Source organism: Anopheles maculipalpis, chromosome 3RL, assembly GCF_943734695.1.
Source record: "Anopheles maculipalpis chromosome 3RL, idAnoMacuDA_375_x, whole genome shotgun sequence".
NCBI classification, from domain to species: domain Eukaryota; kingdom Metazoa; phylum Arthropoda; class Insecta; order Diptera; family Culicidae; genus Anopheles; species Anopheles maculipalpis.
The window spans coordinates 479,807-503,415 of record NC_064872.1 but is presented as its reverse complement, the minus strand read 5'-3'; the positions used below and the strand labels follow the sequence as shown (position 1 = coordinate 503,415).

General features: G+C 42.4%; 1 protein-coding gene across 1 annotated transcript in view; it reads right to left on the bottom strand.

Annotated features, from left to right (window-relative positions):
• The window catches only part of LOC126563709 (cadherin-related tumor suppressor), a 38,509-nt gene that overhangs the window by 9,445 nt on the left and 5,455 nt on the right, over positions 1 to 23,609 (bottom strand). The window contains exons 2-7 of the mRNA XM_050220353.1: positions 14,586 to 14,894; positions 9,392 to 9,625; positions 9,106 to 9,307; positions 5,365 to 5,552; positions 4,874 to 5,296; positions 3,077 to 3,590 (exon numbers count right to left, since the gene is read on the bottom strand). Of these exons, the coding sequence (XP_050076310.1) occupies positions 3,077 to 3,590; positions 4,874 to 5,296; positions 5,365 to 5,552; positions 9,106 to 9,307; positions 9,392 to 9,625; positions 14,586 to 14,894 (1,870 nt within the window). The remainder of the gene's footprint in view (positions 1 to 3,076; positions 3,591 to 4,873; positions 5,297 to 5,364; positions 5,553 to 9,105; positions 9,308 to 9,391; positions 9,626 to 14,585; positions 14,895 to 23,609) is intronic.

The window sequence follows — 23,609 nt, the reverse complement described above, 5'->3', positions numbered from 1 at the left end:
AATGTTTCGCATTTATGGCACAATAATTGCACCATTGCGGCTGCCACCGGGTGCTCGTTAGCCAACTACGTTAGGGCGTAAGAATTGTTTTGGTTACTTTTTGCTCTATTCCTGTTTCTGCCGGACCTCCATTGTTGGCCGGAAGCAACGCACCTTTTGCGGGATGTAATTGTTTCGCATGTGTTAGCTCCACCAAACGCTTTGGGATCTTTGTGATCCGTGAAAATAGCAAACGATCCGTAAACGAATTACGCGCTGAATGATAACCTAGTTCGAATAAAAGCGATGCAACACCATATTGCAAAGCGATGCTTCGCAAATCTTGCTCTTTTTTTTTGTGTATGATTTAGCAACTCAAACACTTCTTTAATATCTTTTGATCCAGGTTAATCCAGATTGATTTCAATTCAGTACTGCTTATATTATAGTTGTAACATTCTCGGCATGATTCTTTTGCTTAGGCACAAATAAGAAACCAAACAAAACAGCCAAGAGTCACAGGTTGAGGTGGAGTAATTTGACTGTGAACAGCAACGTATTCGCACAGCGCCCTGGTATCTTATGGAGATGAAGATTATCTTAAGCTCCGTTCATTCTCACCCCGTACAAATTGAGCTCGGCGTGTAGAGTTCAGCTGGTTAGAGAGTGTTACTTAGTGTCGTGTCGCTCGATCGTTCCATGGCGAGCTTTGCTAAGAAACTTTGCCAAAGTCCATGGTTAGAGGAAAACATTTCTCTTCTCAGTGAAGAGGGAAGATGGCGTCTAGTCAAGAGCAGGAGAGAACGTTAGTGTGATGGAGAAAGACTGGACTGAAATAACAAAGGAATGTAGAAAGGGACAAGCAAGGGGGCGAAATTCAAGAGCCATTCAAATGAACGCCATCCTCAGAATCGATTTTAGTGGTGTACCATATAACTGAGAAGAAGCAGCCTGAGAAAAATGAAGAGCTGATATCATTTTTTACAAATTTTAAGCCCTATGCAGATGAAGTATTTATAGCCCGGGGCAATAAAATGTTTCCAGTTATATACATATAACGTGCGCAGTGTGCGACATAGCTAGGGTTTGCTCGCTTCTCGCATTAAAGACCCGGCATTCGGTGCGTGTGTTCGTGCCACCGTATCCAACAGACACCGTGAAAAGGCAGAGAGAAAGAAAAACAAGTGCTTCAACGGAGCCACGTTTTCCTCCCTTCTGCTTCCCCCCAAGCATACGCAAGAACACTTGCACAAACCTGCCTACAGACAGGCTTCGGAGGCTAGCCAATAGGGATGCGTTCGTGCTGAAATTCTCCCCATCACGATCACTTCTTTTGCGTATGCCGTGGAGCAATGTGCGCTGGACACCCTTTGTGCAAAGATCCTTACCCTTCGCTTTAGTTTCTCTCGTTAGTTTAAGCGGTCCACTCGAAACTGTCAAAATGCCGTCGCAATTCAACAGTCCATGCTGCCCGGATAGCCTCCGAGTAGCGTGCAGTGTAGGGAAAATTAAATCGTATGCTCGGAATTATGCTGCCAATCGGCGCACGATTGTTTCAATTGCTGCAGATCACTGCAGAACAGATCATCGATATTATTGCACATCCGAGTTTGCATGGGAGAAATGCACCGCACAGTTGGCACTCTCTGGCCAACGCTCTCTAGGGGCCAGCTTAATACGTTGTGGGGGAAACGAATTATAGGAAATTGAGTGAATATTTATTAAGGTAGTTTATCAGCCGCGGGGTGTCTCTTGACGTCACGATCTCACGAAGAATCAATACAGTACGCTGCGCCTTGCGCCTGTGCTTAGTGCATTGTGTGTTGCCTGTTTTTTTTTTTATGTGCACTTCTGCAGAGAGAGTTCTCGAAGCAGCATCCAAAAGCATCAGCCCTGTTACGACTGTATCGTGCTACTTATCTCTTGGAATTTGTAATATTTTGGGTTCTTATTCCAGACGGCGGTGGTAACTTTCCGCGCATGAGTCTTTAGGCAGTTGAAATCACTCCCATCGCTCATTCCTCGTTTGCGTGTTCTGTCCAACTAATGTTTTTGCTTTACATTTAACAACAATAAGGAAGCCGATCGGAGCATTGAAAATCTTCAATGTGAACACGTTGTTTTAATATTTCACTTCATGGTCGCTAATGAGGACAGTGGTGTAATTTCACAGCACAGAATTTCATTCAAACATCAACATTTAATTGACACTTTTGTTCTTTCCTAAGAAGCCACTTTACTAATAGGCACCTAGTGAATTCTTGAAACGATCAAACCATTTCTCATCGTTTAAAACTTCAAAATTCCTCTTCAAAAAGGTGGAAAGGAATCGAAGAGGGGAATCTTTGCGAGATCACGAGTTTCGGTTATTGCTGCCGTACTGTCGAATAATGGATTTGTTTATTGAAAATCTGTTACTTGCGATCATTCTGGTGATAGTCGTGCTTACGCTGTGAGATGTAAGGTCGCTGTAGAAGTCATAACGACTCACCAGAAGATAATCCAGTGGTTCCGTTGCTTGCGGCTTGAGGGAAATCACAGGTTGCCTGCTTTTTGTAAAGGATTTTTCTTTGTTTTGGAGTTCAGATTTCAACTATGACCTCTGCAATGGGTAACATGCCAACAAACGACCACGATGAATGGATGGGAATTCAGCGTTGTTTTAGACGAGCTTTGCCAGTATCCGGCGCTGTAAATCAAATATTCGGATCTTTCAAGTCTCATGCGGCGTCGGCAATGTGGGATATACACTAACGCCGAGAGTACATTTTTGAGGCCTCATTCAACAAAGCTCATGGATTTGTGGCGGAAGAGAACAACTTTGTTTCGTTCTCTTACGAAACACAAGATATTATGCCAATTTTTATATTTGTTTTGCGCTTTAAACATCTAGCACCAACAGCTTGGAATCAGAGTTGGCGACAGGATCATGCAAAAACGAAAAAACGACTTCGTTTGAAGTAATGTTGGATAAATTTACATGGGTTATGAAGCATTATAACGGTGACTAACTTGTGCTTAGTAGCATTTACAAGTTTGAAACTATGTTCGTGTGGTTTTGATGAGAAAATGTTTACATGCTCATGCAATCACTTACCCGTATCCATTGCCACGAGTGTCAAAATGTACTCTTCCTGCATCTCTCGATCTAGCGCCCGGAGTAAGGAAATTTCGCCCGTCGATGCGTTGATTTTGAAGAAGTCTGTGTCACCCTCCTTGAGAAAGTAGCGAACCTGGGAATTAAATGGTGGCGTATCCGCATCGTACGCCCGCACCGTGATAACGTAGCCATTGTTCGGTGGGATGACGTTCTCCATTACATAGGCAAGATATGGCGAATCAAGGAAGGTCGGCGGATTGTCATTGATGTCGGTGATGGTGATCGATAATCGGGCGGTGTCAAAACGCACCTCACTGTTTTCGGTGTCACCAGCGCAGTCCTCGGCCCGTACCGTAATGGCGTAGAGCGATTTGCGCTCGAAGTTGAGATTTTTTGCCACCCGTACCACTCCGCTATCTTCGCTAATGGTAAAGTCGCGGTTATCGTCGCCGGCCGCTATCGAGAAGCGTACGCGTCCATTAGCGCCTTCGTCGATATCGGTAGCGGATACCTGTGCACAGAGAGAAAGGGAAGATAGAGCAAAAGAATGAAAGAATAAATAATGCAAATTTAAAGGAGTTTTCTAGATGCAGCTCTAGTGTGTAGACATCTTCAGGATGTTCATTAGTTGATTTGTTCTTGTTTGGGATACCCATGAATGATACTTACAACTACTACTATATAATACTACTATTCATGATACTTCATGAATAATTTATTCAGCGCAGATGATCACAAAATGTGGGCCAATTCGTACACTGTCATCTTACATGTAACTGCGATAATATACAAAATAAAAACAAACTTTTGCAGAACTTTTGCATGAACAGTTCTTTGATATTTGTTGTTTTCTAGAAAGTTTTACCAGACATATTTTGAATCAAAGAGACAATCATTTTAACACAATAGATGTTCACGCGCCACCGTGCGCCCTGGTAAAATAGCGGATGTCAAAATATTAAACCCGCATTTTAACGAAAGCTCCACAGCTAAGGTGGAAGATTATAAATTCGCTGCAATTTGTGATAATTTACATTCGCATAGATTTGCCTTCCAGCAATTGCACAACCTGGCTCTTGAGACCTGTGTTGATCTTTTGCTATGTATATGTGTGTCGCTCAGTGCAGAAGAGGTGCGGTGACCATTTCACTGGGCTAAAGCAACCCACAGCAACATCGCCCCGGAGGGATGCGATCGTCTTAGCATTGCGACCGAAGTCACGGTCCCGACTCGATAAATGGAGAGACCTTAAAAACGACGACGTTCAGGATAAGACTTGCTGCGTGTTGTACGAAAGAAAAATGATGTTATGAATAAAGCATTTCGTGACGCTTTCAAATAAACAGCAAAAACGTTTTAAGCTCAAGCACCGGTTTGATGCAACCTGAAAGAGCTAGTGGGAGGAAGTAGGAGAACAAAAACGATAGCCGCGCGGCTAAAGTAGTACGAGCAACGTGCATCATCTGGAAACCATTCATGCACGGACGTTCGCTTACATAGGGTAAATATTTAAATGTACCGAGAAATGATTTAGGATCAAAAATTCCAGCTGACCCTGTGTGCGATTGCGAGAAAAGCTCTTAAGGTTTGATTTTGTATTTAACTTGTTAGGAAGGGTTCTTGTAAGGTAGTTTTGATATAGATATATATATATATATATATATATATATATATATATATATATATATATATATATATATATATATATATATATATATATATATATATATATATATATATATATATATATATATATATATATATATATATATATATATTAGTAAACATTCTTACCTGTAGCACGCTAGCTCCTATGCTAGCATTTTCCGCGATCGCTGCACTGTACTGTTTTGGGTCGAATATGGGACTGTTGTCGTTCTCGTCTAGCACGTTAATAAGGATTCGTGACTGCGTCATCTTCGGCGGATCACCACGATCCTTGGCAGTGACTTTTAGCTCATAATTTGACTTGGTTTCTCGATCGAGCTGCGCGGAAACCCGTAGTAATCCGTCAGCCTGCCCAATTGTGAATGGGTTCGTCGCCGAACCTTGGTTATCTAGCAGGTACTCTACATAACCGTTGCGTCCTTCATCTCGATCGATAGCCTTGATTGCCATGATCACCGTGTTGATTGGGATGTTCTCTGCCACGCTCGTTTCGTTCGGTGTGACAAACTCAGGCGCTAGGTCATTGATATCCTTCAGCAGGATTGCAACCTATTCACGTGGATAGGAGCAGGGTGATAAGTTTGGTAACTTAATGTGATAACGTTTGTAAGTCTTACCTGTACAGTGGAAGAGAGGCGTTTCTCAGGTTCGTTGGCGCAATCCCTAGCCGTCACCACCAGGCTATAGGAACCTTTCGATTCACGGTCGAGCGATCGCCGTGTACGAATAGTGCCGTTACCCATAATTTGAAAGTCATCATTATCATCTCCGGTCGTTATTGAGTATTCGATACGTCCATTGGATCCTAGAATAACAATGAGAATGAACGACATTGAAATAGACCGTAGGAGTCATTCACACTAGATACTTAAATGCGAATATAGTAAATACTAGACGATACTCAATGAAATCAACTCAGTTTGTATCCTTTACAAACAAACAAAACGATCGCAAGCTTTATCGGGCATGCATCGTGTTTAATGGCGATTCAGTATTGTGTGAATAATGGTCCTGGCGTTTGCACAGCCATTGAGCCATTACAGGCTTCATCAATGTCCAATAAACAAGTGAAACAAATGTACTCTTCGGATCGATCCGATAGGAAATCATGCACAGGATTTGCATGGCCGAGGAACGGAAAGGTTTCATTACGGTTGCATCTGCAACCTATACTTACGATTCTGTTGCTCATTACGGTTCAGGAGATGTCTCTCTTTTGCACCCTGTTTTTCCTTGTCGTACCAGTGCCATAATCGAGAGTTGCCAAATTAAATATGATCTCGGTATGAAGCGGTTGGATCATTTCTATGCCTCACGCTCGGTAGGATAAAGAGACGTTGCATTCAAAATACGTTCGTTGGCGCGAAGGAGAAGCAAAGAATATGCTGCTGCCTACAGATCCATAATCAAGTAACATGGTCTGGCCAATCCCGCAACCGTGGCAGTTGCATTGCACACTGCAAAAGTCAAGCGCGTAAGGGTGACTTTAATTTTAAAAAAATTCCGGTGTTTATTAATTTGCATAAAGCAGCGAGCAAGCAGTGTGGTAGCAGAAGTTGGGACGCGATGTAGTTTCATTGATTGTGTTATCCGCGTAAACCGCGCTCGCTGTCGGAAGAATTCGGCATCAGGGGCATATGATGTCAATGAACCAGAGTGGCGCTGCGCCAAAATGGATTGTGAGTAAAAGAGAAAATGTGCAAATAACAAAATCATTCGCTGGTTGAACGTTTGGATAGATTTATTCAGTCAACCAACAGAACCAGCGGACAATCCCCACGCAATTTTGTAGTTTTACCACATCGTTTGGGATTCTTCAATTAGCATTATTATAAACTAGCATCTCAAGAAATAGGGATTGTCATTGAAAATGGTGTCACACCAAACGGTCCGTTGCAGCTATTGAATGCATTAGTTAGTGTGTGTGATGGTTCAAACTATGGATGGTAGCGGGGCGGCCCGTTGGTGCAAGTGACAACGGCGCCGGTTTTCATACGGAAAGACCGGAGCTCAAATCCCATCTGGACCGTCCTCCCGTAGTGAGGACTGACTATCCAACTACGTGGTATCGGCAGTATAGTAAGCCATTTCGATGACCGGCGTGATCTTAGCGATCGTTATGCCAAGAAGAAGAAAAAGAAGAAGATGATTCAAACTGCCATGGTTAATAACACAATACCAGTCCAAAGTTCGTCAGCAAGCGAAGGTGATCGAGTCGATTTGATAATTCAGTAAGCTGAAGTAGTAGGTAGGAGGAGACTGTCACCGCATCGGATCCCGGGTGACAAGATACAATTGTTTCGATCCGTGTTCGACAAAATAATTTTCTGCTTACGATGGCGTATCGCCGGGCAGGAGACAAGTGGATGACATCGATCGTTTGATCACACACTGTACAGAGCGTATCAGGTAAAGCAAGACCGGATCCCGCTGTCGTGTCTGTTGAAGGTGGCCATCGTGGGCTTCCTACACACCTAAGAATATCTTTCATAACTTTTCTTTTCCTCGCTAACTGTGTGCACAGTTCGTTTGAATGTGTGTCAAAAATCTTCAAAAATGTTGCCAGAGATGTTATTGCCCACCATCTCAAACCCCCGGGGAAGCAAAACTGTAAGAAGATAACCTTTTGACTACCTCTTTGCACAGCGTAGTTTGATTAATAACTTTTCTTATCGTATAGCCGTACAAACGGTCCTTTTCTTCGCTGATGTGTCAAGCGAATGATACAAATGCTTTGGAGATTTGGAGCTGGCAAATTGCGCACATGCTGCTAATAGTACTAAGATATTTAGAGAGGGGCGGGTCCGGTGGTGCAGGCGACAGCGGTGCCGGTCTGCAAACGGCAGGGCCGAGGTTCAAATCCCATCCGGACCGTCCCTCCGTAGTGAGGACTGACTAACCACCTACGTGGTATCGACAGTCTAGTAAGACATTTCGATGGCCGGCATGTCCTTAGAGGTCGTTAAGCCAAGAAGAATTATTTAGAGGGAAAAAAAACTCTCAAAATGAAGTCATCTTACACAACCTTCGCAGATCGTACCGATTCTCAAGTCGAATGAGAACGATTTTAAAATAATTGTGCTGGAATGACAATCAAATAGAAAAAGGGGAGATTCGATTGTTGTCGTTGATGCGTTGTGGCGAAGAGAATAAAAATGTATATTGTATGGATATCTATAAATTTTGAAGTCAATAAAATATAAACCTGAATCGCCCGACTGCCTACACATAACCATTTTGAATATTTTTCGTGGTGTCTGTTCGGTGCGTTAGATGTTTCATTCGAGTTATGCTGGATCGGTTCTTTCTTTTTCTCGCTTGCAATTTCGACATCGCATCAGAGCAGGACAGATTTTTCACCCTCAGATTGTTGCGCTCACTCTCACACATGGATACGGTTTTTTGAATTAAAATGAGAAAGAATATCCAGAAAATCCGATCGGAAGACTGGAGAACTCAAACAGATCGAAGAAATTTGTTTGCCACGGGATTAAAATACACTTTAATGGAATCGCGCCGTCTGATATCTTCTCGTGTCTTGTTTGGTACCGTGGTCTGTCTGTGGCATTGCGGACAGTGCGGAGACATTCTCAAGCAAGATTATAAACAATTTTATAACTTATCGCACTCGTTCACTCCGTTGAACCAAGGAGCGCATTCGATTTGACCCATCTTGGCTGCGACTATCATAATGTGCGCGCTGGTTGCTGTGGCACAACTCTATAATGGGTTTTTTTTCGTGTTTGTTTGTGTGTCGATCCCCAAAACGGAAGAAAAGGTAAGGCGTTAGAGATCGTGTCCCTTCTGAAAACTTGCGCACAATCATGAGATGAAAATAGTAAAGAAGGGTGGGGAAAGAAGTATACGGCAATATGGACAAAAAACGAAGGGAAATGATGCGAGTTGCGGAACTGGGATTGGGCCTGGTGTGTATGTAGAAGCAGAGAAAGCAGGGAAGACATGTGTAAGAAATGTGAATGTGGAAATTTGTGGTGAAACGTTAGACGAACGAATTCGACGTCAAAATAGGAGAATCGATGCCAAACTCAGAATCAGATAAAAAATAGAAGGAACGGCCTAATGAAAATTATAACACAGCACATACACACATATTTATGCGTTGTCGTTTAACAGCCAACACGTATGCGTAGTAGTTATTTAATATTAAAATCGATTATTTAAATCGCGGTTTACAGTTAACGTTTGGTTTATTGTGCTGACCGACGAAACAACTCGAAATGCGAACTGATCAAGCAGACACGACTGTTTAATATCATTTAATATATCCCTCTCTTTTCTGCGACGCGTATATCGCGAATAATTATTAAATAAAAGTCCAGTACTAATGCAAAACTTACCAGAATCAATGTCAGTGGCGCTAACGGTGACTACGTCCGAATTAATCGGCGCGTTTTCGAAGATTTCATTGGAATAGCTCATCGGATCGAAGATAGGTGCGTTGTCATTCAGATCCACCACGTTACAGTAGACAGTCACCGTGCTAGAGAGACTAGGATTACCATTGTCCTGTGCTTGTACTACCAAAATGTAGTGTTGAACCTACAGGTGTGCGAAATGAATTACAAAACCGATGTTGGTCTAATTTTAGCCATACGAATCGCAGTTATAAAAATAACTTCTTACCTCTTCATAATCGAGCCGTGCTGTTAGAGTAAAGATTCCTGTTTGAGGGTTCAGCGAGAACACATCATTTGCCCAGTCGGATATTACGGTATATGTGACGGCAGCATTGGTCCCGACATCCGGATCGGTAGCTCCGATAACTCCGACGTGGAAGCCGCGTAAAGCATTCTCCGGAATGTCGAACGAATAGGCAGGTTCAGCAAATACCGGTGGATTGTCGTTGGTATCGGTAACCTAGCAGAGGAAAGAGTCAAGCACACAATTGAAAATGAATTACAGCACGCTGGTATCGACATTCATATCGTACTAAATTTTGTCTAAGAAGATTACACCATTATGAGAAAGTGAAAAAATGACATTGCTGTCTACCGATTCGGGGTCAGTGTCTTGGCGTCTGTGAGGGTCTGTCTTTCTCCCTTGCTTCCTCGCCATATCGAACGCAATTACAGCGAAGAGAAAATCAAATTGCCATATGGTGCAGCATGATAGAAAAAGCAATTTGCTGTAAATCTAACTTATCGATGCCGTGTAGGCGATCAATTTTTTCACCGTACGGTGAAAGCAGTACAATCGAACATAATGTGAATTCATGCAACATAGGAAGACAGATATGCGTCAGAATGTCGTCAGTTTCGAAGTGACAATCTAGAAAGACAAATCGAACAAACTATCTGTGTTTAGTCTGAATTTGATCATTTTGTTTGGATTATTGCGTACGGTTGCATTTCATATAAAGGGATGGAAATAATAATTGCTAGTATGCGCATTCTTCGAAAAGATGAATTGATGATTTTCTCATTGTAAAGTGATCATTCATCTTCAAGCAATCTTAAGATTCCATGAGGTTAGATCTAACGAAGCCCATACTAAATTGCCCCGCCATGTAACCTACGCTGGATGACAATATAAAGGGGTTCGCTGCGCCTTAATTCGATTTGTTTCGTGCGAAGGTTCGTCGACTGTGGTATCGTGTGAGTTTAACGTTTACGTGGTATGGCTTTCACTGCGTTCGTTTCCTCGATTGAGCTTTGCCATTCTGGAGTTGCTTAAAAACACATCCAAACACACGAGCGCACACACACACACACGCACACGGAACGCTCAGAGCTTTGTGCTTTAGAGGAACGTTCGAGTGGATGGTCCCTATCTAGCCTGTCAAATCAATGCTTTCTTTTGGAATTGGGATGCTGAGGGTATGTCATTCCTAAAAAAGAAGTGGATCTTAAGTCGAACTTCGACGACTGCGACGATGACAGTCATGTTCTCTCGGGATTCATCTTTCTCGAGCATGATCGCGTTGATTCAACCGACATGCCTCTGCAATGCTGCGGTTCTATGCGGGTCTACAAGTTATCCCTGCGCTTGAGCAGAGAGAACGACATTTTTCTATCACACACATAGAAACAGATCCATACACACACACTTATAGAACGCAAAATAAATCCTCAGCACCGCGATCCTCTACGTCGCGGGATGACACCATTGACTCGAACACGAACCGGATCATGGGATTGAAGTTGGACATAGGATAGGATTCCTTGTCCCGTGGTGTGCAGATCAAGAGAGATCCCGTCAAAGGGATAGCACGAATAGGGCGCGCAGCAAAGCAAAGAAAAACACTTTTGATCTCCATCTGCTTATTTATGATTATGATTATTTTTATTAAATCATTCCCAGTCGTGATTAAATATAAGTATGTCATTGTTGAGAGTGTGGAAAACGAACAACAAAAAACGGAGCATTAGAGAATGAGAAATACTGGGAAGAGATACCACAACGGACAGCCAAGCAGAAAAGAAATCCGTGAAGAGTAAATGATTCATTTAAAAATTTTTTGTTTAAATTAGATAGAATCGTAGATGGGCTCGAACGGTAGAAAACACAAATTGTATAGAGAAAGAGATATAAAGTGAAAGAAGAGAGAGAGAGAGAGAGAGAGAGAGAGAGAGAGAGAGAGTGAGAGAGGGAGGGGGGTCTGTATGCAGGTTGAAGCCCTAGGTGTGGTAATCGACCTACTCGGAATTGTACTTAAATTCGATTGATAGACTTCAAGCCGTTTGACGTTTCAGTTTAGTATCTTCTATCAAGCGGATTTCTAAGATTTCATCAAGACAATTTCTCTTTTATAAATCCCGCAATCACTAGGGCCCGTGTCGGAAGGGGGCCCGCGGGATGAACAATCTTTATTTGAATATTCGCTTCATCTTCCAAAGACCAAAGACTCGTTGTTGGGTTTTTTTTCTTTACTTCAAATTATGTATTCCATACCATCTATGAAAATACGTAAAGGAAGAATGTCAAAAAAGCAACGGAAAACTTGGATCTCGGCGATTGCCAGCCAGTTGAAATGTGTGCAGCGGTGGCAGCGGCCGAGTTAGTGAATCTGATAGAAGAAGCAAAACATATAACGTCGAAATAGATACTGCCAGGCAAAATGATAGGAATAAAACAGCGCAACATTTTTAGAAACAGACAAATATTCTCGTTTGTACAAAAGTACAACACACGCTCGTTGGAACCACCTTCTTGAAAGAACCGAGCAGTTAAAGGAAAAACACAAAACCAGCTGGAATAACACCCCTCATTCCCTATCTACTGTGGATGCCTCAATGCTAAAAAGCAAGGCAGCGGCAACTTTGTGTGTATGCTTCGTTTCACCTCACTACCGTGTCCGGAACGTTGCTACGACTTATATTGATATGTTTTACCAGATTTCCATTTTGTCTATTCTGTGGTAAGCACGTTTGTCAAACCATGGGAGGCCCGTTTTGTGAGACTGTCCATTAATTTGCCGTACACAATGGTTTCTTTCTCTCTCTTATTCCTTCGTGATGGCCACGTAGCAAACAGGAATGTTTCGTACGGTAGATCAATCTAATATGCTCTATACTTTGATGTAACTGGCTGTGATTTTGCGTGTGAGTGATGATAACAGCCGAAAGAGTATCTTGTTCATAAAACAACGGTAAGAAACTATTTGGCTAGATTGTTTGTCCATAAAGTGTGGAAAATCATTTACTGCAAAGTTTAGCAGTGAACTAGTCAGCAGGTTTGTGAGATACCTCTGCCTCAACGTTTATCACTTGCCGCGCTACAACAGAGTGCAGCAATCATCGTCGAGCAATCGTCGTCGAGCATATTCGTCTTAATTTTGATCATGATCGCGTTGTACAAAACGAACTTGCCGAGATAAAATCTATCGGTGACGCGCAGCATCGGGTCGAATGGGTAATTTACCCGATATTATTTTGCCCAAGAGCTTAAGAAATGAGTCACACTCCTATGATGCCGTACGGTGACGTCGTTATTCGTAGGGGTGTTGGAGAAAGGCAAGCTCAAAACATTTGTATTTTTGTGTTGCTGTCCGTAGCCCAAAATCTTATTCCACGGGTTCGATCGAGTTATAGGTGTCTTTGGAAAACGGTGAGTGGAGAACGAAGATCATGGATGATTAAGCGGAGACTGAATGTGGTCAGTTGATGGATAATCAGTGAATCGATGGAAGCGGGTAAAGCGCTACGCACGGATATATAAATGAACATTTCTATATTCAACCGACAACGGAACGCCTGCCTCGTGGTGTCAATCATATTTTAATAATAAAAGATAACATATGTGTAAGCATACTAAGGAGAGAGGTGGAACAGGTGGATGCTTATAGAGAGTTGAGAGGAGGAATAGGGGAACAAAACAATCAGAGAATAAGAAGGAGCCATGGGATCGGATCGGATGGAATTCGAGTGTCTGTAGTTGATCAGAAAGATAAAATTTTCGTGGCCCTTCAGGGGAGGATTGATTTGGGTTTATATGCACAATTCTTGGGTAGTTTGTGGAACGCCTTTACATGCATATGTGTGTGTATATTTTATACCGTATCTAGCAAAACTATTGCACATCACATCACATCAAAACGCACATCATCCACCAATACATCATCATCATCAGCACCACCACTCATTCGCGACCGAGTATGCCCGGGAAAAGGCAAACGACAGGGAGGAAATGGCTTGTGACATTTTGTAAAAAATAATTCTTGTTTATAACGCAGTCAACATAAGCGGTGTCGACAATACGGCGTAGAGCCGTCATACTAAATTTAAAGATAATAATAATAGCAAAACTATTGCATGTTTTTTTTTTTAATTCATCAACGAGTCAGCAAAGTATTGACTCAACCTTCATCATGCACGATCAGTGAAGGACTGGTCAGGACTGTTTCTCACGTGCAGCAAAGAAGGAATATACGATGCCGCTAAATTGCAATTCATTAGACTATTAAATGTAAATTATTTATCGAACTGGATGCTACCAAGCGATCATACCCTCGTTTTACCGATTTTATCACTGGAAATGAACAACAACATGTTTTTTTTTTCTTGGTAGTCATCACGATCGTGTCATGTTAACGATTAGGATAAAAACACAATTCTATGTCACAACGTTATCCAACTCGTGCCCAAAGAGAAACAAAGGGAGAAAGAGAGAATAGAATGGGGGAAACAACTAAAGCTCGTGTGTGTTGTTGCAGCGTTGGATTGTTGTTAGATCTAACCTTTGACCGCACCCAGGAAATATCTCTGCCCGCTGGTTTGTGGGAATAGACAGTGAAAGGGACAAGTTGGTTATTGCCGGAGCCATTAACTTGCAATCTGGTGATCTGAGACGGACGGGTACATGTGTGTATTTGTGTGTATGTATACATTTGTGCGTGCCCAAACGCTGCTGCTTCGCGCTGGAGGCAAAAGCATATGAATATGTACTGCAAATGGTATGCGTTTTTAACGTTGTGCGCAGGAAAGATGACTTTTGCGATTAAGTTACATCTTCGCATCAAGTGCATCGCCGCTGGCCGCTGGAGCAACGAGTGGAACGTGATACAATGAATAATACGCAGAGCGCAGGAATCTTTTTAATGTGTTTCGAATAAATGCGAACCCGATGCAACGGGGGTAGGAGGCGGCTCCCCGAAACGGGCCGGAAAAGCTTTTATGATTTTTTAGTAATCAATCAAACGCAAGCGCGTGAGTCAGGATGGACTTTTTGGACATTGCCAAAATTGCTGCAGGATAATGGCAGGCGGAATCGAGCATTGATTTCGCTTCCATACAATAAAGGAAAGAGGTGGCCAACATTAGCCAGAACGGGAGAGGATTTTCGTGATGGTCGTTCACTTCAACTCCACTTCCAAACCTACCTGAATAGTGATCGTAGCTTCGGTGCTCTGGATACCGTCCGTCACACTGATTTTTAACCGGTACGAATCTTCCGTTTCGCGGTCGAGCGTATCACGCAGCTTTAGCAAACCGGTTTCCCGCTCCAGCACAAACTTGGGTGCGTCTCCTTCTAGCAAAGTGTACTCCAGTTTTCCCAGCGTATCGGGATCCGTCGCGGTGATGCGCGCTACCGTCTGGCCGACGGCCAAATCTTCCGACACGCTGAATACCAACGGGAGGTTCTGGAACATTGGCGGGCTATCGTTCTTGTCCAGTACGTTTACTCGAATCTGTGATGGAAGAGAATAGATGGACGAATCGTTAGTTTGATCACTTTTGAGGCGCATACAGCTAAAAGGTGTGTAGTAGAAAGATAAGAATAACTTTTAGTTTACACAAAGTATTTCCAAATAACCCAACAAGCGTTATTCCCCATCACACTAAAATGAATTTGAAACATCGCCACAATCCGTGCTGCTGAAGAAATTTAATTCAATTTATACCCTGCAAATAGCTGGAACTGTTTAACGATCCTTTCACCCCAACTCCATAAATTATTTACAATCTAGTGCATTTGCAGCTCCCAACAAAACTGCAAGTACTGAATGGCTTCAGGATGTCCCGTATCGGAGCAATAACTTTGCAAGAAGGTTGGCATTTTGATTGGTACGAAGTAGCAACACGTTACTTTGCATTCGCCACTGCTGAGCTTAATTTTGCGTTTTTTAGTGCACATAAAACAACACTATAATTCTACAATCGGAATGTAAACAAATCGTACTAAGCCAACTTGAGGCAAAGACAGAAAAAGCTAACTAAACGAATGGCTGAATTTGGCAATAGGTCGGAGTAACAAAAAAAAAAAAAAGATGTAGTTCTTGGGGCTTTGGTGCCTGTAACAGGTATAACAAGATTTCGATGCCAATCCTCGAGGCAATGGTGTCGAATGGGATTTAAAAATGCTACGGATGCGTAAACCCAAAAAGACTCTCGTCTCGGACACTTACAACATTGTCGTCGAAGGCCAAGGCTGCATAATCGAGTGCAATAACAGGGCGATAGCAGCGACATTGCGAGACTTGCCGAGTGTCCTCTCGCACTGAACCGCACCGCCACTAGAGACATCGTCCTGAGCGAACGAAGCGTCTCTCGTGTTTTAAGCATATTTCATTCGCATCTCTCCGCAGGCATCGCAGTCCACGTTATGGCTGACGTTATTTTACGACTGGCAAAGGCTTTTGGTAATAATGTCTGCTAAAATTATTCGCTCGCTTTGCCGCGCCGTGTGTTTAAGTGTTTTCTGTTCTCGGCACTATAAAACGGTCTGGCAATAAAAAGATTCTTTACACTCTTTTCATTCGTTGGCTGTGGCTTTTGAGCGCTGCGTTAAAATGCTCCGGACAGTTCTATTAACACTAAACATTGCCGGTGGAAATTAGTTGCATTACTTTTTTGAAACTTTTTTAATTTATTTTACAAAAATGTCAGTAACTTTAAGTTAAACTGAGTGTGATCATCTGTGTTTGACATTATAAATAACTACAGACTGTAATAGACCAACATTCAAACTACACGTCCTTCTGCACGGTGTTCTTTTACACTATCCATAATTGTAAGCGATGTTACTTGTATGCAAATAGTGGAAAAAAGGAACACTTTATAATTACACGTGAATCTGGCAACTGATACGATTTGCAGTTTGTCTCGTCAAGCATCGTGTTCGAGGCACAATGATAAATCAGCAAATGATCGACCAGAGCTAGTGAATGTGATGGATGGCTGTGCTGCGATTGTGTTATATGTTAGAGAGAGAGCTGTTATGTTAAAATGTGCAACAATAACTACAAAAAAGACGCTCTGAGAAGGAAGAAAATCAAGAGCGTGATGACGCCGAATGTCAGCCCGGTGCAGAAGCTTGTCCGGGGTGAGTAGTGGTAGGAAGTTTCCCTCAGGTCAAAAAACAGACGAAGGATAAATGCACCAGTGACGAATGAGACTGAAATTTAATGTTTGCGTACCGTCATCTTACGCGATTTTATGTTTACCGACCAAGAGGCAACCGTTGGACGACCGGCTCAACGACTCAACCAGGTCCGGTTACATACACTTCATCTGCATAGAGCTGCACTGATCCTGGGGCTGGGGCGGTCCGGGTCGTTCAAGTCCAAGCGAAAAATGCACACACAGTTGATCGAGCACATAGCAGAAAGGAAGTAATGAGTCGGACGGAGCACCAAGAAGCGGTTGAAAAAAAAAGCCCCAAGAAATTTTTCTTAATGTTTTGTCTCTAAAGGTGGTAAAATATTGAAGAAAAAAAAAACAAACTCCGTTCTTCCCTCTCCAATGACCTCGTCTGTTCGATTTATATAAATGTATGTGTACATATATGTGATGCTTGCATGTCGTTTGGAAATAGTTTAATTAATACGTTCGTTATGAATCTTTTGACGCGTTTGCAATTTCCCGACATTGCATATGCGTGTGCGTACGTGATTATGGTAAAAGGTTTCACTTGTTAAGCAAAAACGGGAACACTAAAAATAAACTCACCAAAAGGGCGATTATAATAAAAACCCCAGTTGTGTGCGTAACTGTCTTGACTAGGCGTACGATCTAGGCAAAAAGAAATTCCGTCAATGTTAAGTAAAATTAAAACCCATCACACCGAAAGGGACTTCTCTAAGGTATACTAAAACATACATTACTGTAAAAGAAGAAAATTTTCTTTTCGAAACGTATGAATTACTTCAACACTTGTCCAGAGGCTTCGTCGGAAATGATCGAGCAAGCGCTGGCATGCGATTAAAAATGGCGTTCCAACTAATACTAACCAACTATTCGTCCTCATATTGTCGGTGTGAATTGAATGTAAGGAAACCAAAATGTCCTGCGGGTGTAACGTCCTGCGGGTGTGTGCGGGTGCATTGTAGAAACTTACCATCACGACAGCAATCCCGAAAACTACCATTGTTCAGCTTCTATAGCCATAAAACAAGAAGAAGCCTTGTTTTGCGCAAAAATCTTTACAATTATTAGCAGGTGTGTAGCAAAGTACTTTAACATCGATCAAACACAGCTCTGTGTCAAGCTGAAAGAATATGTATGGAGATTTCTATCTTATGTAAGATTGTTACGCGAGTCTTTGAAGCTAACTTTTCTCTAACCTTCATGCTTCATTAAAAGAAGAGATTTTTTTTCATCCTTTCAAGTGGTCAACAAATTTCCAAAAAAAGCAACCGTTGATTTGCTAGCTATCTTTGGGCGTCACAAGCCTCTTTTACAATTTCACCGTTTATTTGTTGTTGCTATTTTTCATCCCGTTGCTCAGAAGATTCCAAAATTTATAAATTTAACGATGCAAACCTCCTGGTAGATAGTGCGGGGTCGAGCTAAAATAAATGGAGTACCGTTTCGGTCGGAATAAACTGTCCCCTGGTTGGGTTTTTTTTATCAACCAGCTCAAAAGCTCACATTCACTTCAGGCATCAAAAGACTCCCCGGTCGCGAATCTGGTATCGCACAGCATAGTGTGCCGCCGCCCATGGTTATTAGCAAGACGTGGAGTGCAAATTTAAGTGCACGTAAAGTCAACCCGCCATCATCGGCCCTCAAACGTACGTGCATGTGTTGTGCGAATGATCATCCTCTCCTGTCCCGATGGTTAATTATTCCGAGAATTAAAACGATGAACGATGATGGTAGCGAATGCGTTTGACCACCATCAACGCATTGTAGCTGCGCAGAACGAAGAAGGGCTTGTGGAATGTAGTACGTTCGAGTGCGGGAAACAAGAGGTAGCCATGTCCAATGGGGCGACACGCCATCACTCATCGTCGTTAATACTGTCGCGGTTAGGAGAATGTGTCGAGTTGTTGAGGGAATTTCGAAAAATAGCAGACCAAGATAGAGAAAAGAAAACGTAAAAGCATAAAATGGACCACAGTTTGCGAATTGAAATTCCTTGGGGGTTGAGAGAAGCTTGGAAAGGGAAGGGAAGGGAAGGGAAGGAAAGCGGAGGACTGCGCGAGGATTGTAGAAGGAGTTCGAAAAAAGTCGAGCCCGTAGCGCCGATTCTCGTCATGCATTAGTCTGTCTATGTGCGGCCACGGTGTGGATGAGATTTCTTTTATTTCTTTCCCTTACGTAAGAGAAACGAACAAATGAACCGTGCGAGAATAGCAGCTGAAGGAAAAATGAGACATGTTGAAAGGAGAGAGGGAATTAGGACTTACATTTAGAAAGACACACACAACCGCGATCATACCACTAGGTAGTAACGCCGAAAGCGAAAAAAATGTCTCGACTGGCCCTTTAAGATTCTACATGGTTTGTTTTTTAGTTGTCTTGTTCGTTGGTTAACTCCAGAGCAGGCGGTCCAGCACAGGCAAGCCACGTTTTCAACGAGGCAGTGCACAACTGCACAACCAATTACCACACCGTACTGGCAAGAAGTTACACTCTGCGCCAAGCAAGACAAGTAAAACTGTAAATAATTTTACATAAATTAAATCATAACGCACGGACTTTGTCAACGGTCTAGCTTGTTGTGCGATTAGTTGGGCCTTATTGTTTGTGTAACGTTTAGGCAGTCGGAAGTTCACATGCAAACGAGTCATACAAATTTTGATTGCTGAAATGAAAGTTGTCGAGTAACGGATACCACTCCACTAAAGTCATAGTTTCTATCTAAAGCCGTCTTCCGTCGGTTTGAAGCCACCGGGAAATATGACATTACACCCGAATGCTGTAACGATTGTACAGAAGAAAAAAAAACTTCATATAGGAAAGGATAGAGCGCACCTTCCAGCAAGGTTTGAGAAATCGTATCACTAGAGCCGTCAATCGTTAGACTACAATCCCCGCCAGTGGATGTATCTACCTTTACGACAGGCTAGAGCCAACTGGGAACTTTCACTCGACAACCGGCGACGAGGTAGCAGCGTTGAAAAATACATACATTTCAATTAAAGGTACATACTTTCAATTTTAAGCGTTACGTGCAACTCGTGGAACGTGGAAATCGTGGCTACCAAAAGCCAAGTGGATACCTTATTTTTTCGCTTCGTCCCTATTCGCAATTGAAAGATTTGTGTGGTTGCTGCGGAGATACTGGTACCAACGCCGTTGCTTCCGCCGTTGTGCTTTTTGTGTGCATTTTAGTTTCCTTATGTTCCTGCACTTGGCTGGAGTCTGTGAATGAGCTTCCATGCTTTGAGCCAGTGTTTTTTTTCTCCGTCGTTTCCATTTATGCTAATTTGAGTTATTGATACTCGCATCCCACGATTTGTCGACTCGCTGTCGCAAACATGTTCGTTTTTTTTTTTAGTCTGGACGTATCCGTTAAGAACCATAGACGATAGATCCAGGCTCCCATGGGTAATTTTAATTAAATCACGAATCAAACAACCCTTTCTCTGCACACCAACATGCACCGTCCCCGGCGGGAGCACGGCTTTTCTGGTCCGGTCAGGGTTCGACGACGATCGTGTCGGAACCCGAAATCGACCCAATACTAACGCCATAGTGGCCATAGTTGCGAAGGCCCCGTTGGGATAGCTAAAAATTGATTCAACCCAAAATTACTAGTCGGTGCGTCCCGATGGCTCGTGTGAGAGCGATCTCATCGCCATCCACCCTTTATACGATCTGCACACGGATACCGGCAGCGAGCCCAGTATATGGCATGCTGGCATAGCAGTGGTCGAACGAATTGTAGAACACGTTTAAAAAGGATCTTGCTCGCTCGTTGCCCCGAGCAGCATCCGATCGTCAGTCGTCGATGGATGGTAACGGAGAAACATGAAAAAATGTACTCCTTGCTTCTCGCTGCCATCATCTTTAAGTATCACGTCACGCAAGCATCCCTCGGCCAGTTCACGGCACGGCAAATGATCACCCAGCCAGTCAGCAAAATCGCCGAAAGCGCACGGAATAGCAACGCTGACGACAGAGTAAACAGGATTGTCTACTTGGCATTCAGATCACATCAAACATTTAGCTGATTTAATTTTTCACTCAAAAATCGCATACAAAAATCGTCACAAAATATGTTGATGGAAAACAATTTTATGACGATCCGATTGAGACTTTTCTGTGTTTGGTCAACTATTTTCATGCTGCAATATTTTTTGTTTTTTTTTTCGTTAGTTTTTGTAACAGTCAACATGTCATGAATCTTCTTGAGTTGAAAAACACCAATAAAACTATGTCTCGGGATCCTGGTTTCAAATTCAATATTAGACTCCAACCGAAGACTTTTTTCCAATCGATACTCGATCGATACTGATTCCGAAAATTCGATTGATTAGCGATGACATTTGCATCGGAACCTTCGAAAGTAATTTGCGAACATAAATCTCGACTTTCTATCATCACTGATTTAAATTTTAAAGAAGGAACGTTAAGGAAGAAGTTAATTTTTTAGCGGGCAGCAAAGCACGTCGACATAAAGCACAAGCAACGGCGGCGAACTGGCCCTTCACCACAATCAATGGCCAAATGATGCGCCTGGAATAAAGGAAGGCACGGAAGGAAAGTAGCAGAAAACTGAGAAAACTGTTTTGATCGTATGGTACGATCGTTCGAACAATTTTGAGGTATGGATTTATCGATGATTAGGCAGTCGTTAGAAGCCTGGAAACTTGTTTGATTCGTTGTTCGAGAAGGTTGCTAATGTATCATCTTTCGAGAGAAAAGAAAGAGTAGCTCGAAACGAACAGCGAACATCTCTCGCCTTTTGGTGATCCAACTGAAAAATCGCGAAAGTAACTACAATTACTCCCTTTATTAGCTTGCGCAACAGGATCATGCTGAAGCTTTAGCCAGCAATAGACAAGCCAAATGATGCTTATAAGAGAATTTTCAACACATTACTAGCACCACTTTTGTTTGATGTATGACTTATTGTATGTCAATGTGTCATATAGAAGTTGAATCTAAATAGAGGATAATTTGTGAGGGCTGGTAAGGTAAACCCTATGCCAGAAAACCATCTGTTCCGTTCTGAAAGTTTATGCTGAGCATTTGTTCATTTTGCAATTTGCAGTTGTGTATGTGTGTGTGTGCTGTGTTGTTAAATTATTCAAATTGAACACCGTTTACCAAAAACAAACGATAATTACAATAGATCGAGACACGAGTTCCTGGCTAGCGGCTGTTGCCACGTTTCTCCGTTGTGTTTTTTTTCAGTACGAGATTTCAATCATAAACGAAACGAATGCTTATTGATGTTATGTGCTGTTGCCACACCGCGTACGCACCCGCACCCGCTAATGTATGCAGACAAATCTTCCGCCATACGCCTATTCCTACCGAGTTTCGTTCCGGAAAATTCATAAAATTGAGCACACATCATCATGGTAGTGGTTGGAGTTGGGTTTTTTGGACCAACTTTGTGTGGAGTGATCGAAATTAGTTCAGGAATGATGATCGAGTGCTTCATGGACGATCATTGTGGACTGCTGATGTTTCTGTTGCTGGACGAATGCGAGTAACGGTGATTCAAACTACGTTTTGTGGTTTTGAATTTTTGTGTGGTGTTGCTTGTGGTGATTGGCTCTAATAAGTTTGTTTTTTTTCTTCTTCAGTTTATTAGTAATATTGTTGCTAAAATTAGCAGCCTTTTTCCTATAAAACGTCTTCGTACCATTTCCTACGCCAGCGCTCAAATATCTTGTTCTCTTGTCCAATCCATTCTAAGAAGCGAATAAAATGTCTATTATTCTGCGTGTCATTCAATGCTATGAATATAGTATGCACAAAGCCACCCGTAAAAATGTAATCCCACTGATCGTTCTACCACAGTTTCCTTCTGCTGATGCTAGAGCGAAACACTATGTTAAAAGAAGAGTGAAAGGCAACTGGTCATAAAAGTGCGTTGCGATTGTGCACTTTTCTGATAAAAAACGTCACACAGTTGAAGAAAGAAGAACTATACTGTATGCCCTACAGGGCAGGCAACTACAAAAACGGCTTTAACATTTTTGCTGCAGAAAAACACCTATAATCTTTCGTCATAACACTTTGCCTAGAAGCAATCGAATATGCAATGCAGCTGCATATTCGACATATGCAGCTCTTTTCGTTCTCATTATATATCACGAACGCCCGGACATAAAAAGGAAAATCCAATCTCAATACACGATATGTTTGCCAAAAGTGCCAGAGGAAATGGTTGCTCGCACAAGTGCGTGTGTTTCATACATTTTTCGATTGGTCAATTGGGTTCGTCGCTTACTTTTGCATCGAATTCTTTCTCTCGTAAATGAGTCAACTTTTTTGATTCGGCGCTTGATTCTTTTGACCACAGAATTTAAGATTCTAAAACTAACCTGACTAACCACCTACGTGGTATCGGCAGTCTAGTAAGCCATTTCGATGGCCGGCATGAACTTAGAGGTTGTTAAGCCAAGAAGAAGAGGAAGAAGAAAACAACTCTGTTGCGGCTAGTAAATGAACGAAATGTTTATGGAACGCGCATCAACATCGTGCCCTCTCAGTGGTTTTCCCTACTTTGAAGGGATTATGACATACTAGGCTTGACTGCATGTATGACGCACCTTATTTATTTAACCAACTTACAAACCTCGAATACCGTCCGATGTAATAAGGTCCCTTCACAGCTCCCACCGTATCTCGTTAGTAAGAGTGTTCGGAAGGTATCTCGCTTATCGAGTACACCATCAAAAAATATTTGGCGGAGAAGCCACGCAGCGCAAGAAGCTCTAGTGGGCGTAAAACAAGGGCGCTGGGAAAAGCTCAGTCAGCTTGAAACGACCCATCGTAAACAGCGATTCGCCTTTTGCCCATAACTATTTAATGTGCAGATAAATGTAAAAAGGTTCGTAAAGTCTGTCCGTGAGATGAGCAGATAAGCAACATTAGCATTAGAGGCTCCTCCTCAATGAACTTACTGCTGCTCCTCCGCTTGTCAAATAGTGATTTGGCACGTTGATTTAATTAGAGCGTAATTTCTCTATCACACCCTAGCTTAGCGAATGACCATT